General features: G+C 37.8%; 1 protein-coding gene across 2 annotated transcripts in view; it reads right to left on the bottom strand.

The window, feature by feature from the left end:
* Window positions 1-836: 836 nt before the first annotated feature.
* mpped1 (metallophosphoesterase domain containing 1) overlaps window positions 837-17,582 on the bottom strand; it is a gene marked incomplete at both ends in the record, with an annotated part of 231,372 nt that continues 214,626 nt past the window's right edge. For both annotated transcript variants that reach the window (XM_079263460.1, XM_079263459.1), the window contains 3 exons: window positions 837-955; window positions 4,725-4,838; window positions 12,256-12,371. In XM_079263460.1, the coding sequence (XP_079119586.1) occupies window positions 837-955; window positions 4,725-4,838; window positions 12,256-12,371 (349 nt within the window). The remainder of the gene's footprint in view (window positions 956-4,724; window positions 4,839-12,255; window positions 12,372-17,582) is intronic.

The raw sequence follows: 17,582 nt of genomic DNA, 5'->3' as shown, positions 1-17,582 counted from the left end.
ACCTGCAAGTTCCCTCAAACAACCTTTCGTTAGCATGACTGTTCAGAAGTAGCATTAGCATGTAGCGTCCTTTAAGTCCCAGAAAGTCATTTCTTTCAGCTGTAGCTAAACAGAACTAGTCACAACATGAAGGAGGGAGAGGAGATAACAGCAGAAACAGAACAATGGTGCTACATAAAGGTGGGACAACATTCCCTGTATCCTTCTTTTAGCTGGTTACGAGGCTAACCTGAGGCTACGATGCACCCCGGGAGAGCAATGTCGACATATCTGACATCTCAATGTATTCAGCCAGTGGCGGAGACCTCCTGCTGCCCTCACACACTTCCTCTGATGTCTCCAATGTAAACATCCTGAATTGGGGGAATATTTGGAAAAAGATTGAGAGTTACAGTTGAAAAGTAGTCCGAGCTGGGTGAAATCTCTCTGACAACCAAAACCAAGGCTCCCATGTAGACGAGGTTTGGACTGTTCTACTGTTGATTTCAGTGGATTAAAAATGGTCTTCTGTTGTCTCTATTATGTATTCTCTGTCTTCAGATTGTCATTGCAGCAAGGACAGAAATGTGTCCATTTGTCTGCAGATAAAGGTCTACAGAAGTCTTTGCTTGTTAAGCATTTGGATAAAGAAATGACGACACTTGAATTAACATGGAAAGGCTGATGGAGTGTCCATTCATAACCAGGTCAGCTCTGCAGACTGTTCAAAGGAGTGACCCATTTGTAAAATACAAACCAGTGTAATATTTACAGAGTCCCGCTCTTTAACTCCAAGTTCATCTCTTGGCTCCTTTCTTCTGACTGGTGGTAGGGGTTTGGCGTCCTGCCTCCTCTAGTCATGTGGTTCTCGGGTTGGGAAGGTCAAAGACGATGGGTGGGTTCATGGGCAGGAAGTTGACAGTGCAGGCAGAGGCGTTGACGAACGTTGTGGTGCCATCTGTCATCATGCCGTAGCCTGAGGAATTTGAACCAAGCAGGTGAAAAGAAATATGGTGATCTTGCAAACACTGAATGCAGTTTTATGCACAGTCAAATCGAGCTGAAGTTAGGTGTGCATGCACAGGATGCCCTGGAGCGTGTGATAATACATGTTGTTGCCTTTTCACTGCACAGATGTTTTTAAGTTGCTTGATTGCTGATTTTGAGTTGAAACGTCGATAATAAGCTGCTTTCCAATCCTGATATCTGATGCCTAAAGCCAGCTGACATAAGACACAAACATTCGAATGAGAGCAGCTTTATTGGGAGTTTGGCTGTGATGAAATACATTGAGGCTTTACCTTTTTCTTTATTCTTTTTTCTTTTAACAGAAACTTGCATGAAGCTACATAAATGTAGAGCTGTGGAGCTTCTGCAAAGCACCACATGCAAGAATGATTTGACTGCATTATTTTGAAGGTCTCATATCGACTGAGAGCTTTAAACTTTAAACTTCTGCTTCAGGCAAAAACTAATGCAATGTAATTTAGTTATTTGGTTTGTTTGATGCAATCCAATTGCTTTTAGGACTTAATTTTATCTCTCACGCGAAGGCAATTAATGGAAATGAGGCATTAAGCCACTATGATCATTTTTTGATCAAATAGTTTTTGAAAGAATATAATTAAAAATTTTTTAAAAAAAATGGCTGCACTGCTTGTAACATAAAATGTATTAAATCATTTCTCTTATTTGTTGATACCAACCAGAAAAGATTTAATTATATTTAGATGTATTTTTGAAGATCATTATTTTGCACAAAGGAAATATTAAATGTGATTTTACCTGTTGTTCTGTTTAACTAAAAAGGTACCAGCGAACTGGACCCGCATGATGTGGCTTGGTGGCAGAAAGGGAAAGTGTTGATGGACGGGAACAAAATGAGGAATAACTTTAATCTCATCTTCAGGAAAGACAAACAGCTAGATTCTATTAAAAAAAACTAAATAGAAATTTGTTTTGATAAAATTTTCAGGGGCACCTGAAACTCCAGTTAACCTAACATGCATGTTTTTGGGACTGTGGAGGTAAATTGTCCAGACAAAGCCACGCAGGCACAAGGAGAAATGAAAACTCAACATCGTTAGCTGAGGTTTGAACCAGGAGTCTTCTGGCTTCAGTGTTGACATTAATGATCACTATAAATCCATATAAATATCTGAAATATATGAAACTGAAATTAACCAAAACAGAAATGGTTTTGCAGAAGTGCAACAAAGAAACACTACAGTTTTGTTTTTTTTATGAGAGTGTTGTTAGGGTGAATTCTACATCTACGTGCACGATACCAACAGCACTAAAAGAAATTCAGCCAGTTCCTGTAAACACATAGCAGGCTATCAAACAGCAGATGTAGTCAAACACATGTCAGCTGCCACCTCAAAATACTACAGTTTAGCCGTTTTTAGGGCCAGGTGTCGCTTCCACCATCCCTTGAAGCAGATCTCTGCCTGTCTCTGCTGGTCCTTTCACATTTCTGAATACATAAATACAAAACTGATCATTTCCATCCTCTCTGAATCTCTCTTGGAGTCCTCTCATTAATGAAGAGAGCTGCTATATATGGAGGAGTCTATTCCTCCATATATAAAATCTGATCTAGTTTCTAATCTGGTTCTCTCTGATGGGGGACTGCTGCTCCAGGGGCCAAACTCTGACCTGATAACCCTAAAAAAAAAAAAAAAAAAAAAAAAAAGGCAATCCTGTTAAAAAAAGAAGAAAAAAAAACCCTGCCCTTATTGGCCTGGATGAAATGCTGATAAGAATGTACCAACTCATCAGTTTTAATGCTGCATGTAAAAGCAGGTTAATCATCAGTGCTCTGTGGGATGAGACTCAGTGATCTTGCTGCCAGAGATGGGCCAGTCTCCATGATAATATGAAAGAATGGCATCACACTGTATCCTCCACGTCTGTTAAACATCAGCCTTGTTTAATACATTTCACTGGAACAATGATAGCACAACACAGCAGGACAGGGAATACGCTTCCAGCTATCGTCTTTACAGCAGGAAGGAGAAGAAGAGAAGGAGATAAGAAAAGAAAAAACTATCGATCAGTCTCGTCTCTTCTTGTTTGTGACTTGTTGCAGAGTCTCTATTTAGGATAAAGTCAGTCGGAAAATAGAAGTTGTGCTCATTTTTATCACCCAAGCTGAAGCATCTCAGAAAACGAGGGTATTGTATGGACCAAGATGAGTAAGGTCCCCCCCATTTACAAATCAGAAACAAGATTTTTTCATTTATTTATAAGTTAGATTGCAATTTTCATTCATAATTATCTAACAGTTTTTTTAAATGATACTAAAATGTTGTAATAACAGGTGTTTAATGTTTTTTAGGAGGCCAGTACCAGGTGCCTGGACATTCACACATCTGCATCATTGTATCAGTGTTTATTTCATGAATAATGGAAGCAGGAGATGAGGTCAAGGGACTCAAATGAAGAATCATATGGACACATGTGGATGGATGACTAAAGGTTGTTTAATTAAACAGAAAACACTGCAGATGTAAGAATACTGGGTACTAAGCTGGGGACCAAACGCTGAAAAAGTGGAACACAAAGACTGGAAATAAAAACACACACACAAAGACTATGATGCAGACTGAACCAAGTGACAATGAACACATACAATGAACTGGAAGCCGGTGTGATGATTAACAGCAAGAAGCAGGGAACAGGAAGTAACTCGCAACCGGAAAAACTACCGAACAAAATGGGAAACAAGACAGAACACATAAAGACTGAAAAGTAAACAGCAAAAACAAGAACAAAACCCAGAAATCCTGACAGTGAAGTCTAAGAATTATGATGTGAATGTGGAGTAAATCAGAATGATCACACTGGATCATCAAAGTATGAACAGCCTGCTGTAGACTATAAACTTTTTAGTATTTATGCTAATTTGACTCATCAAAAGTTTGCAAAGTTTGCGTTGGGTTTCTGAAGCCTTTTTGTGTCGGTGGAGTCAGAACTGGAGTCATTCAATCCTCAAAATGAATTAGAATCAGTAAGGCTGCATAAATCGAGGAGTTGAGCTACAGATAACAGTTCAACCTGGATTTTTACTGGAACCACACTGGAGGGAAACTTAGAGAAGTTGCCACTTTCAGTTGACAGGTATTTAACTTTTTTTGTTTGACCTGCAGTGTAAATGCTGTTTTATTCTGAAATAAATCTTGTGAATGGATAAAATGAAAACAGAGGTTTTTATCTGAGTTGGGAAAAGGTCTGAATGGATGAAGAAAAGGCTTCAGTTTTATGTGAAAATCCAACTGGTAACCAAATCAAAATCCAATGTGGGCTTTCATCAGAACATACAAGGTGAGGTTTTGTCCTTCATAGACTGAATAATGTCTCTAGAAAGAAACAGCAAAGATTCCTGATAATAACTGGAAGATTTTTTTGGCCCAACTTTAGTTTCGTCTCTCCGCCCTGCACGTTTGTTTAACATTAAAGCCCCAGTAGTCCCAGTTTTCTTGTGTGGCACCACCGACTCAGTTGAAAATCACTACTTTTTTACCCAAATATAAGAGACACGTTCCTAACATATCCTTTTTTTTTCTTTGGAAACAAATCATTCAAAGAAAAAAAAAGTAATTATGCTGAAATTATTGAGCAAGTTAGAGGCCATTACAGACGTCTTCACCAGAGGTGTCAAAACCTTTGCTTGTTACTGCATCAGGCGGATTGTCAGACAGCCTGACACCTTAAACAAATGTTGCAAAAATAGATGCAAATACCTTCATGTATGTGTCCAAACACGTGTAGTTTGGGCTGGACTCTTCTCTGAACCGTATTCAGTAGCTCCATGCATCCAACACGCTGCATCTTCTTAGGCACCCAGTCCAGAAAACCTGCCCACACAGAGGTGCAAATATGTGTTCACACAAAACCTGCAAATATAGCATCAGATCTGTGGCCTAAAAGGGGACAGAAAGGTCAAATGTGTTCTGATATTACTCCTTCGTTGTTGCTACTCGGCCTTGAATTCTTTAAAGTTTTACTATAATAATAAAAAACAGTCATCAGGCTGCAGTTTTCCAAATGTGAAACAGCAAGTGGACTGCATCCAAACTGGTAAATTTGCATCAGTTATGCAATAAATAGCTTGTTGTGTTACAAATCTTTATTTTAAAATGTATGTTTTCCATATTTTCATACTTTTGACATGCATAAGAGTTTAAAGTAAAAAAAAAATGTTTGAATGCAAATTAGAAATAATTCATATAAATAATGACTGGAAGCAAAAATAATTTGGTGTAATTATTAGTTTGCTACAATAACGATCATGTTTGCCTTGTTTCAGCATTTCATTTAAATGGATCTTTGATGGTGTTGGGTAGATTTTTAGTGTTTTCATGGCTAAATGTGACTTTTCGTGTCTGAATCTTAAAAGGCTATATATCACATTTTCAAACAAAGCTCTCTCTCTCTCTGGCTCCTTGTGTGATGGTAAACTGCACAACGCAGCACAAACAACAAACGACTCAGAAAGCCGCCATATAAAATGAAGATCAATCAAAGCCATGCACAGATGCAGACTTCACAGTATGTGTGACAAGGATGAAGCATGGAGTGTTTATAATTTAGTGGCTGCACTGGGAGGAGGGATGCTGCTGATGCTGAGTCAATAAAAGCATCAAGTTGGAGTACTAAAATGAGTGAAGAGCTCATGCCGCTATTGTTCCTGCCTTCTGTCACTCTGCCCAGACAACAATAATGAAGTGAATACAAAAGGAAAAGCCACAAAAGACAACAAAGGCAAAGCAAATGAGGAAATTAAGTGCAGAGAAGACTGAGCAGACCACTAAAGGAGGAGTTGCAAATAAAAGAAAGAGGTTTTTATGTAAAAACAGATTAGAACTTAGTAAAATTAACAAATGTTAATATCTGACTTGCCAGATACAACCTGCCCTCATACAGGGCATCAGGTTGTATCTGACTTGCCAGATACAACCTGCCCTCATACAGGGCATCAGGTTGTATCTGACTTGCCAGATACAACCTGCCCTCATACAGGGCATCAGGTTGTTAGTTGTCTCTGATGTGTACAAAAACCCAGTGAGTTCCAGCACACACGGAAAGTAAGAACAACTGAAGTCATCTGCCATTCATGCATATTAAGATCTGATGCCTCACAAAGTTCAAATATATGTATAATTTTACTTTACAATTTGATAATTCTTCATTTCCTAAGTGCCAGTGTTAGTGCATTAAGTAAGGCAACTTTATTCATAGCACCTTTTATGTAAAATAAGAAAATTCAAAGTGCTTCACACAAAGCATTACAGATGGTGTTAAAAAAAATAAAAATAAGAGACAACACAAATAGCAAAATCACAATAAAATCATAAATTATATTCAATAAGTCATCAACATGAGTAGAAGCCTCTTATAACCTTTAAAAAAAAACACAATTTGGGAAAAAGTTAATAATGATGACTACAATAGCAACAACAATAATAATGATATATTATCATTATTATTATTTTTATTATTATTATTATTATTATTATTATTATTATTATTATTATTATTATTATTATTATTATTATTAATGATACTACTACTACTACTACTACTACTAATAATAATAATAATGATAATAATAATCATCTATATTCATAAAGGGCTTTCCATCATAGTAATGTACAACAGAAAGATAAAACACCAAATAAATCATCATTTTCAGTAAGATCAATGCAAACAAGAAAAAACTGGTTAACATATCATCATAAACCTGGAGCAAATGCTGCTGCTGCTTCTCAAAGCCAAATTACTGCATTCATAACATTTAAACAAGCTGGATGGATGTTTCTACTCATGTTGGTGACTGACTGGATAAAGTTGCATGAATCCTGTATTATTATCAGCTTTGTAGTCGTGACTACAAATCCCTTTGGGGATTAATAAAGTATTTTTCATTTCATGATGTAAAAATAGTTCATGAATTCCTCGATGAGGGTCTGATGGCACTGGTATGGTGTGATCACCTGGAATTAAACATGCTGCTGTTTCCAATTGCAGCTGTGGGTCACGATCACTCCAAGCTCTAAGCTGTAGCTTCTTGATGTTAGCTGCCCCAAAACGCTTCCCGTTATCTTATTCTACTGTCTCAGTGGACATTTAAGGGCTACTTATCATTGGGTAATATTCCATATCACACAGTTTATAACACTATGCAATAAAAAAAAAAGAATAAATTTATTCTCATTCTCTTATACTGTTTTAAGTGTTAATATTCCTGTCTGTGGAAACATGGCTGGTACATTATGTGCTGCATTCACCTGTCTTTGGACATCTGGTCATCACTCAAGCAAATTTTATGCTGGATATTTCTCACAACTCAACTGTCTAAATTTGGGGTGGTGCTCTTTTATTACAGTCTTTTTTTTATTTAGTTATTTTGGTAAAGTAATATAGTCTGATTTTTTTCCCACATTGAACATCAGTTTGAAAAAATAAATAAAAAAAAAAAGCCCCAACCTCAAATTGTAACACTGTCTTCATGTGGCTTTGGAAACCGTGGAAACAAAGTGAGAATTTTAAAAGGTTTTTTTTTTTTTTTTTTGCGTCTTGGGGTATTTTAATGTGCTTCCTGTTTCAAACAGCTGCTGCGTTGGGAACTGAGCCTGTTTTTCCTCTTTTTGTCTCACTTTCAGCTTCTTTCCTTGGGCTGTTAACTTCTTCCTCACAGCCAGATAAAGAGGCCATATTTTTCCTCTCTCACCGTGGATATGCGACTTTATCGAGCCTCATAAAAAGCAGTCACTGTCTGCGCTGTGAAATAATGTATTGCTCCTCTTATATTCCTTCACCTTCTCGTCTTTCATTCATTTCTTCAGTTTGGAAATCATTTAGAAAGTTAAATGTCGACTTCTGTCCTCCATTTCCTTTTCCCATCTTTCTCCCACGTCAATCCCCGCTCTCGCCTCTGAGTTAGTGTGTGCGTCATGCATTAGTAGCCTGCTGTAGTTGCCCCATATGCCGGTGGCTTATGAGCAGATAGCTGGAGACACTTGGCTAAGCTGAATGGAAAATAAATGGTTGTGTTCAAAGCCGAGACGCAGACACAGAAATCAATCACGCACACTTGTCTGAACACCACAGCTGCAGCGGGAGATGGGGTGTGAAAGTGTGTGTTCGAGTGAGAGAAAAGCGTGTGTATGTGTGTGTGCTTTGCGTGAGAATTTGCATACAAGATGTCAGTCAGCTTGTGAGTTAGCATTTGCTTTCCCAATTTTTCCAATGTTCTCGTGTACCGGGGACGTGTGGTAAGTGTGTATCAATTAGAAGGTGATTACTGAGGTGGATAATAATCTGCAGTGCTGCAAAAGGGCTTCCTGGTTGAGAGGAACCAGACTGAACTGTGTTAGACATCACCCATCACTCTCACCTCTTCTTTGTCCACATACAACAGAAGTGACCTCACCCCCTTTATTAAGCTCATTTGTATTTAGAGTTTTATAGTCTGAATGAATATGAGGATTTACACAGGTACACATGTGCAGCCGCTTGTCAACACAAACGGCTCATCATCTGGTCACATGGCAACAATTCTGCATTTAGGCATGTAGACGTGTTAAAGATGAAGTTCAAGCCGAGTATCCAAATGAAGAAGAAATGGGATTAAAATGACTGTGAACATGTCACCGTGCCACGAAGCTCAAATCATCTTCAGCTGTTTGCACTCCACTGGTCTCCACAGTCACCAGATCTCAATCCAACAGAGCATTTCTGTGATGTGGTGGAATGAGAGATTCTCATCATGGGATGAGGATCTACAGATGTCTACAGTTTCTAACATTTTATTAAACCTCTGCCACCAGCAAGGTGGACTTAATAATTAGTTATAAATTAAAAACTTAATAAAGTAGCTAGTGAGTGACCAGGGATTTTCACTTTTGGAGGACTACTGAGGGTACAAGTAGCATAGGGGGATATATTATATACATGCAGGTATTGGTGACTAAATTAAACCTCAAACCCACAATTAACTGGAATGGAAGAGTTACGGCAGAATAAGCAAGTAAGATGGTGTTTCACACCTAACTGGTTTGGATCAGTGGGAACAAACTCTGGGGATTTGGATGAATACTACTTTTTCCTTAGAAAGGTTTCTAGCAGAGAAATAATTTGAAAGCGTTTAGCCATGTAGCAGCCATGATAAGAGCAGGTCAGATTCTTTAAAACAAAAGAGACAGGAAATATTAGAGTTCCTTTAGCACAGGAAACACTCGACCACCTTCACATAAAAAAGATCATTTTCCGATTGGGGGGAGTGAGACAGCTTATAGAGTGGTTCCAGTAACCAAGGCTGGATTATCCATGAGCATTATGGGCACAGGTCCAGGGGCCAACGCCCACTTGGGGCACATGTGGAACCAACATTGGGAAAACACCAGCAGTTTGGACATAAAACAAAATGTACATAAAAGCCAGATAGTTACACCACAGTGTCCAGTGCTATAGGTACCACTGGCTGAGTGATGTTAGAAATGTTGTTTCACAGTGTGGCATTCACAATTTTCACAATGTTGAGGTGGGAAAGGAGGCCCCTGGAATACTCCAGGCCCAGGGACCTGTGCACTTTTAATCCGACCCTGCCAGTAACCAACATGCCAGCAAAGATGAACCACGTCACTGCTTGAGCAAGGCCCGTTGCTCTCTAGTACATCTAGAAAAGGGTCAGTGCAGAGCAGAATTTCTTTATCAAATTCTTAACCGCTGAGTCCAATTCAGGGTAATGGGAAGCTGGAGCCAATCCCAGTAATCGTTGGGCGAGAGGCAGGTACACCCTGGACAGGTCGCCAGTCCATCCCAGCTAATCAAAACTAATAAAGTAAAGTATTTATTCATGAAAAATCCAACAGTCTTTGGTCACTACTTTCAAAGCAATAAGCAGATGTATCCAGTCGTAACAAATGTGGGGACAAAACTAATAGAAAAAGGAGGGTGACTGCATGTTGCAGCAATATTTTGCTCTATAACATGTTTCTTTTAGAGTATCAGTCTTTATTACCAGCCTAGTATACCTCAGTTTACTTCAGGTAGAAGAATACAGCCACATTTCATTCAGTTCTGCTCTGAAAGTAAGTAGGATAGTATTACATAAGATTTTGAGATATTGCAGAAATTTGAATGTCTATTGTAATTTATCCACTGGAGAGTTTATTCTTGACATATGTAAGCAAGCAGGGTATACATTTTACCTTTCACCATTAACAATTCATCACCAGGTAGTTATGGGACTTAGTGGAAGGTTTGCTAGCAACCAATCACAGCTGATCCCAAATGGCAGGGCTGTCATGGGAAGGTTCTGCTGGAGCGTTGAAGTACATTTGACCTTTGAGGCTTTTAAAAGAACTGACCTGAGTTAAATTAGGTTTTGGAATCTGCAGTTTGGTATCAGCATAGATATGATAAAACCATTTCCTAATAATTACAAGTAAAAAGCCAACATGGCCGTATGTTGAACTCTTGTCAGTGTAAATGTATAATTCATTGAACTATCCGTCTAACTGCAGCGGGGGACGTTTAATCTTTGGTTGTGCATACATTTTCAACTTGCATTTTGCATTTTACAGAATGCATTCACCTGAAAGGAACTCCACACCATCCCATCTCTGACAACGACTTTTTTCATTCACTTTGAATGAATTTCAAGCTTAATTTGCATAAAATCATCATGTGCATGCCTCATTGTTGAAATACAAACTACTGATCTGCTATTGGATCTGCTCTGTACCTTGTACCCTAAAGATGCTTTATACAGTGTTTGGAAACAACAACAGTTTCTAGATATGACTTTGCAGATGATTGGATCAATCATCTGCATATCATGTTCTATCATGGGCTTGACATAACCAATACGACCAACAGAGTGGAGGCATTCGATCAATAAAATTCTTGCCAAAGCCAGCAGTGGACACATCTTTTTATAGTTGAAACAGATTTATAGCTGTTGGGATAGGATGCTTAAAAATATAGCTAGTTAAGTCAGACATGATCATAATATGTTGTATCCTATAAGAGCCCAGATTGCAAATTAAATGTAACATAACATGAAATAAATAAAAATAATCACTTTTTTTGTGCTAAAGAACATTCATGTATTTAAAGTCACAACTAGCGTAAAAACTCAAGAAAAATAAACATAAAGAAATCAAAATAGAGTAAATATTTCATTCCTTGTTATCCAGCCTCCTCCGTCTATCTCTCTCTCACTTCAAATTATGTTGCATTTGTGACAACTTAGAGTAGGAAGCTGCTATGAACATCAAATTGCATCATTTATACAGTTCACCAAACGGAAGATATAAATGAGGTAACAATGCTTCACCAGTTCTTCGTTAGATGTAAGATTGTCTGGGAACATTTAACTGGAGCGTGATTAGTTTTTACCTGTTAGAAGTTTGGAATTCCATTTTCCAATTTATCATGAATGCAACATCAGGAAAGCATCGGTACAATGAAATATTGGCCATATGAGCAACTGTTCGTGACATTAGCCACAAAAAAACTTAAAGTGCAGAAGGGAAGTTTCGAGTTTAAAGAGCTGATTTGTGAACAAATTACATCATCCTGGCCTTCCAACGAGCTGTTATATTTGTGTCAAAAACGTCAGGGCAGTTCAACACAAGACTGATGACTAGATAGTGACTACTGTACAAAAAAAGGATATGTAACATGCTAACTGTCCATGATTTGACTGAAGATGAAGGAAATGTAAGAATTTAAAGACAAAAAATGTTAGTCAAGGTCCCAAACTCTTAACTATAAGTTGTTTCATGCAGTTCTTACTACTGATAGCAAAAGAGGCCAAAACCCAGAGAAGACAGGAGCCGTGTTGGATGACGTGCTCCCTAGATAATCTATTTAGATAGAGGACTAAATAAATATGTTATTTTGTCAAATCTTTTCATTAAGATTCCAGAAAACCCCGTGTGGAAAAAAGGGGGGACATATCTCCTTTTATGCTAAATGCCCAGCTGTAGTTCTCCTAAATACTACAGCTTTTAAACACATTATTCTCGTTATTGTTTTTATGTATTTAGACTGTTGCTTTAATCATATGACAAGTTGCAAAAGCCTAAAGAAAACTTTATCCATTACAGACCTACACCAGTTGGTTTGACAGATTACTGGGCGATTAATGAGTTAAATCTATGTGTAACTAGATGAAACCAACTAAAAAGAAAATTTCAACATATTTTATTGACAACAGTTTGAGTTTGTGTTTTTGGAGGCGTTCTGTGATGTGTATCTCACCCAGTGGGGGGCAGTGTGTGACCAGGATGTCCGTGTTGTCTGGGATCTGGTTCCACTTGTCTAAAAGAGCCTGACCTCTTGGCAGGTTGAAGCCCCAGCCATAGTACCAGGGTTGCCTGCAGGGAAAGCACAAAGACACAGAAAAGTTACCAGGAGAATATTTTGTCAACGCACTCGCAGTCATAAATTTCTACACCATCATGAGGCGATGCTTTGAGACCTGACCTCACAGCAGCTGCCACAGATCAAACAAAACACGCTTTCACGGCTGTAGACTGAGTTGTGTCACAATTTCATCAGAAATAAATGCAGAACAGTCTATGGTGGCTTCATGCAAGTGCTATTCTTAAAGTCTTAGCAGGAGGGGTAAACATCTCCTGCTCTGACTGGAACTGGGATGGACCGCCGTGAAAGAACTGGGCCCAGCTGTGAGTGTAAGAAGAGTAAAGCTCGGAATAAAAACTAGCTTTATTACGTTTAAGCTTTCCTATCATGCCTGTCTCATCTACTGTAGTGTAGTTTGTGCACATCTCCAGAAATGAACACGACTCGTTTGTCAGTTGCAATTTGCAAACAACCAGTAGGGGCAGTGTAGCAGCCAGTTTGCACAGATGTGAGATTACAAGGTTGACATTTGTAAAAATGCCAGTTTCAGAGACAAGACAGTGTATTTTGGTTTAATTATTTCGGGTATTTGGTCATTTCCCTCTGGGATAAATAAAGTATTTTTCATTCATTTCATTTAATTTGAATAAAGGTCCTTACATCCCACCAACAATACCGCTGCTATGATTTTTGCTGTTGTGATCTCAAAGTTAGCCAAATGCTAACCTCCTCTAATGTTGCCATGTTTCTTTTGTTTACACCCTACAAATTAAGCAGATCTGTCTAGTCCGAGTTCTCTAATGTGCCTCTGAATAGAATCCATACAAGTGAATAAAGAATATCAGCAATTACACTCATTAAGATGCTGGTTGCAAATGCAAGGTGCAAAAACAAGCATATTTTCAGTCTAAGAATAAAATGCAAAGGAGTCCTGTCAGAAACTCCTAAAAGTCTCAAATAACACCAGAAAAGTTGATAAATTTGTCTGAGGTTGAAGAACAGTTTCTAGCAGGGTCTGAATACAGGCTAAATATGGTGACAAATATTGTACGTCTTGATGCTAACATCAGTTTTTTTTTTTTTTTTTTCTTCCAGAAATCGGATTTAAAAAAAAAAAAAAAAAACTATACATGATCTCCATCACAGTTCAGTGTAATCTGAACTCAGCCCTGAAGTGACCCGTGTCCACAGAAGAAGATGTGACATTACACGCAGAATGCTGTGTTTACGGTGTTAAATATAAATGCTACACATTTGTGTGTGTGTGTGTATCAGTTTAAAAGTTGTGCAAACACAGCCAAAAAATTCACAATATTCCATCCATTGTTTTACATCTGAACTAATGTGTCCCATCACTATGATGTCTGTCTTACTTCTGTGATGTTAAAGTCAGATGAAATAAAATATGACTATTGGCTATGCATCTGATTTAGTCCAATATGAAAGTAACTTGGGTCCGATTTGGGGGGGAAAAAGCTGGTTTGTGCTTTTTCATTCTCAGATGAAAAGATCAGATATGAATCACAAAAATGTCAGATTTGAGTCACTTTTCCCAGCAGGGTGAACAGTTATAATAAGCAAGTAGACAATACAGGTTATCTCATGACAACCTGGGTGACATCTTGGGAAAACAAAAGGCATATTTTCCTGACATAGCGGGGTAAATTGAATCGTTACATCAAAACAAACTCTGATAACAGCATATAATAGCAAATCCTTAATTACTCCAGGGAGAAACAATAAAATAACTCAAGTCATTGCCATTGCATTGACATAAAATCTTATCCATTTTAAAATGACATTATAGATAAATACCATTTACATGAGACAATGTTAAAACAATTAAAATGATTATTTATGAACATGAACAGACTGTTGAACAACTTTTAAAGTTCTGCTCTCAGTCAGGATGAATCGTTTTCACCATTTAACCTTTCCATTACCTCCTTAAGTTGTCTCTAACATGAAGAATCGGCTAAAACATTCATAAGTCGCCTCTTAAGATTCATCGCTCTTGGCCTAGATAAAATTTTGATTTTGCAAATTCCATTAAGGTTAACAGGTAACACTGGTCCTCTTCATCTCAAATAGGTTTACAGATGCTTTTCTAAGTTTAGCGTCATGATATTAAAGCTTTATCGTTCTTCCCTTTGGTACCTCAACGTGTGCGTCGACCTATAGGGTGAGAAGATACTCATTGCCTTGTGACGAACAGCTTTCTAGGAATTGAATAGCTTGCAGGGATGTGGCAGAAACATAAATTAAAGATATCTTTGATCATAGCCGGTGATGGAGTGTACAGTGACAGGAAGACAAGGGAAGAAAAAAGGGATAAATGAGAAAAGAACAGAAGAAGAGGAGGAAAGCCTTGATGGCTGCGGCTGACTTTGATAGCCGACTCTTTGGCGGTGAGTGACGGAAATTAACATGTCACTTACAATCTGTGCTCCGATCCATCTTCCTTTACAACACACAGCCCGCGTGTGTGTGCAACTAAAGGCAACGATGTCTGTTACCAAAGGCGTCCTTATAAATTGCTGAGTTCAGTCAGTTGAAACGCCAACTTTATCACAGTAGCCGCTCCTGATGCATCCGTGTCCAACGGAACATCAGATGTGGATTCTTTTAGAAGAACTTTCAGTGTGCATGTGTCTAACATGTGAAAAGGCAAATGGAGAGACAAAAAGGTCTTCAGATGAGAAGGAACACCTGTCACAAACAGCAGTTCTGCTCTGTGTCTTCAATGAAGAAAGCTAAAAATTGTGACTTAGAGGTCACAGGAGCAGACAGAGTTGGCCAAACACATGCAACAATGCATCATGGGAAATCATGTCGCTTTTCAACTGGGACAAGCAAGATTAGAATCCTTCCTCTGACTGAACTTCAGAGCCTAAAACACTTCTGACGAATGATTCGGCGCTGCCCATGAACCCAATTTCAATTATTTACACTACGAATATTAAAACATTTAAACTGGCCTTAGCATTTTAATAGGGCCCGATGGACATGAATGTAATATTTATGTCTATCTTAATATGGATGTCTCAATTAAAATGGAATGAGTTCAATGTTGCGACTGATGCTCCAGATTTTCTTTTTAGTAAATGAACGAATGTCTAAGAGAGAGGAGAGAGAAGCAGGAACAAAGGTAAGAGGATGATCCGTCTCAATAGAGATAAACAAGCAGAGAAAAATGTTTTGCAAGAACAGAAACTGATGAAATGCTGTTGAGGGTCATGTGAATTATGGGCTTTGATGCAGGTTTTAACTTGCCTACCACTCTGAAGAAGGTAACATTCATTTTGTTCTTATCTTATTAGCTGATCATGTGTAGTTGTAGAGATTTTTTGCAAATTCCCCAAGTCAAAGCTAACAAAACTCCTTTAAGGTGAATGTGTTTAAAATGAAATTATGCAACACAGTTTTAATTCGCCTTGGATGAGACAGTTCCAACACATGTTGAAGTTGGTCCATAAGCCATTTACTATTGTTTTGAGAGGATACTTTGGGAGATAAATTCTTTCGAAGGGAGAAAAAAAAAATCTTTTCAAGATGCTGTCCATACTATATTTATTCTTTCATTTTTTGTTCATGTTTACTGTAATTTCCCATTCTCTGCCTATAAAAAAACATACCCACATCATGATGCTGCTGAAGGGATTCTCAGGGCTTTGGGTTCACTCCAAATCTGATCGTCTAGGCCTTTTCTACACCCAATAGTCTGCTAGATTCGGTATAATTGACACACACACATACACACACACACACACATTATATATATTATATCTATATAGTGCATATTGTGTAAAAGATGTCAGTAAAAGAGTAAAAGCTGATACCGATAATTGCTGATACTGCATTTTAAAGCTGATCTTGGCCAATAATATGGACAGGGCGATAATATTGGACATTTCTATAAATGACAATATTTTATTTTGTATGATGAAGATATAAATATAATGTTAAATGTAAAAAATGTCTCCTGTGACACTATTAGATGGCAAGTGTCTAAATTTGTATACAACAGGTTTTGTAATATGGAACTTTTTAGTGGTCTGCTACATAAAATAAAAAAATTCAATCATCTTAATGTACAATATATAAAAAGGAGAAAGTTGGTAAATACATCATAAAGGCACCAAACAACCAAATCCCATTTGAGGTATTGAATGGTATCTTACACTCCAAACATCTTTTCCTTTCGTTTTCTTTTAAACCCAACCCATAAAAACTCACTGCGTTTTCAGGTTTACATCTAAAGAAAACTTTAAACTAAAAACTTTAATGGATTTCCCATCAATACTGAAATTTATCAGCATTTTCCACGAGTTTTGACAAGCTTCCAGAAAATTTGTCAAATGCATTGTGAATTAATAAAACAGTAAAATTTGCACACTTCAATATAACCTCATCTAGGTTTTGCCAGGAACTTTTGTGAAGTGTTTCTTATTTAAACACTCGTGCAGTATATTACACACCACACACACACACACCTACACATCCATATAGAAGATATACAAGGTCTTCCTGCAAATGTTGAAGCCCCTCCAGGTTTCTCACCTGGTATTCAGGCTGTGTTGCATTTCCGTTCTAGTCCGGTATGTGGGGAAAACCTCAGATATCTGCAGTCCTCCTCAACCCTTCCCACATCTACATGCATGCAGGAAATGTCTACTTTATTTCTGCTCCTCCAAAAATTCCTAAATGAAATTATTATTCAGTCTCTGTCTCAAAATGATCCATTAATTTCCTGCATTCAGCCTTTGGTTCATCACCGGCACATCCAATGCCTGCAGAGTACTTTTGCAGGTGAGGCTTTGAGTAGTACCAGAATCAGACATACAGTTTTCTAGTTTTTGGACCAGTCAAAACTGGTGGATCAAATGTGAAATTATGTTTACAAAACCTCAAGTTAAAACTCCAAATAGTGTTTCCCCTGTCAGGGTAAGCGTTGTCATATCAGGTAATAAAATTACATTAAAAATAATGTTAAAGATATTCAAAAATTAAGGGCAGACATATGTATGACATGTCTCCCTTGGTAGAGCAAATCTGTGTAGCAAAACATATTGCACAGACTGCTGTTCTATATGTTATGATGCTGGTTAAAGAGAGAGAGAGAGAAAAAACTTCAGACAATAATAAGAAAGTGTAGAAAAAACATGAAAAAAAAATATAACTTCCCCATTTTTAAAACCTCAGACACGGACAAAATAACAGAT

Source organism: Telmatherina bonti (assembly GCF_933228915.1).
Source record: "Telmatherina bonti genome assembly, chromosome: 23".
Classification (NCBI taxonomy): Eukaryota; Metazoa; Chordata; class Actinopteri; order Atheriniformes; family Telmatherinidae; genus Telmatherina; species Telmatherina bonti.
Note: the sequence above shows the minus strand (reverse complement) of the source record. Positions and strands in the feature narration are given on the sequence as shown.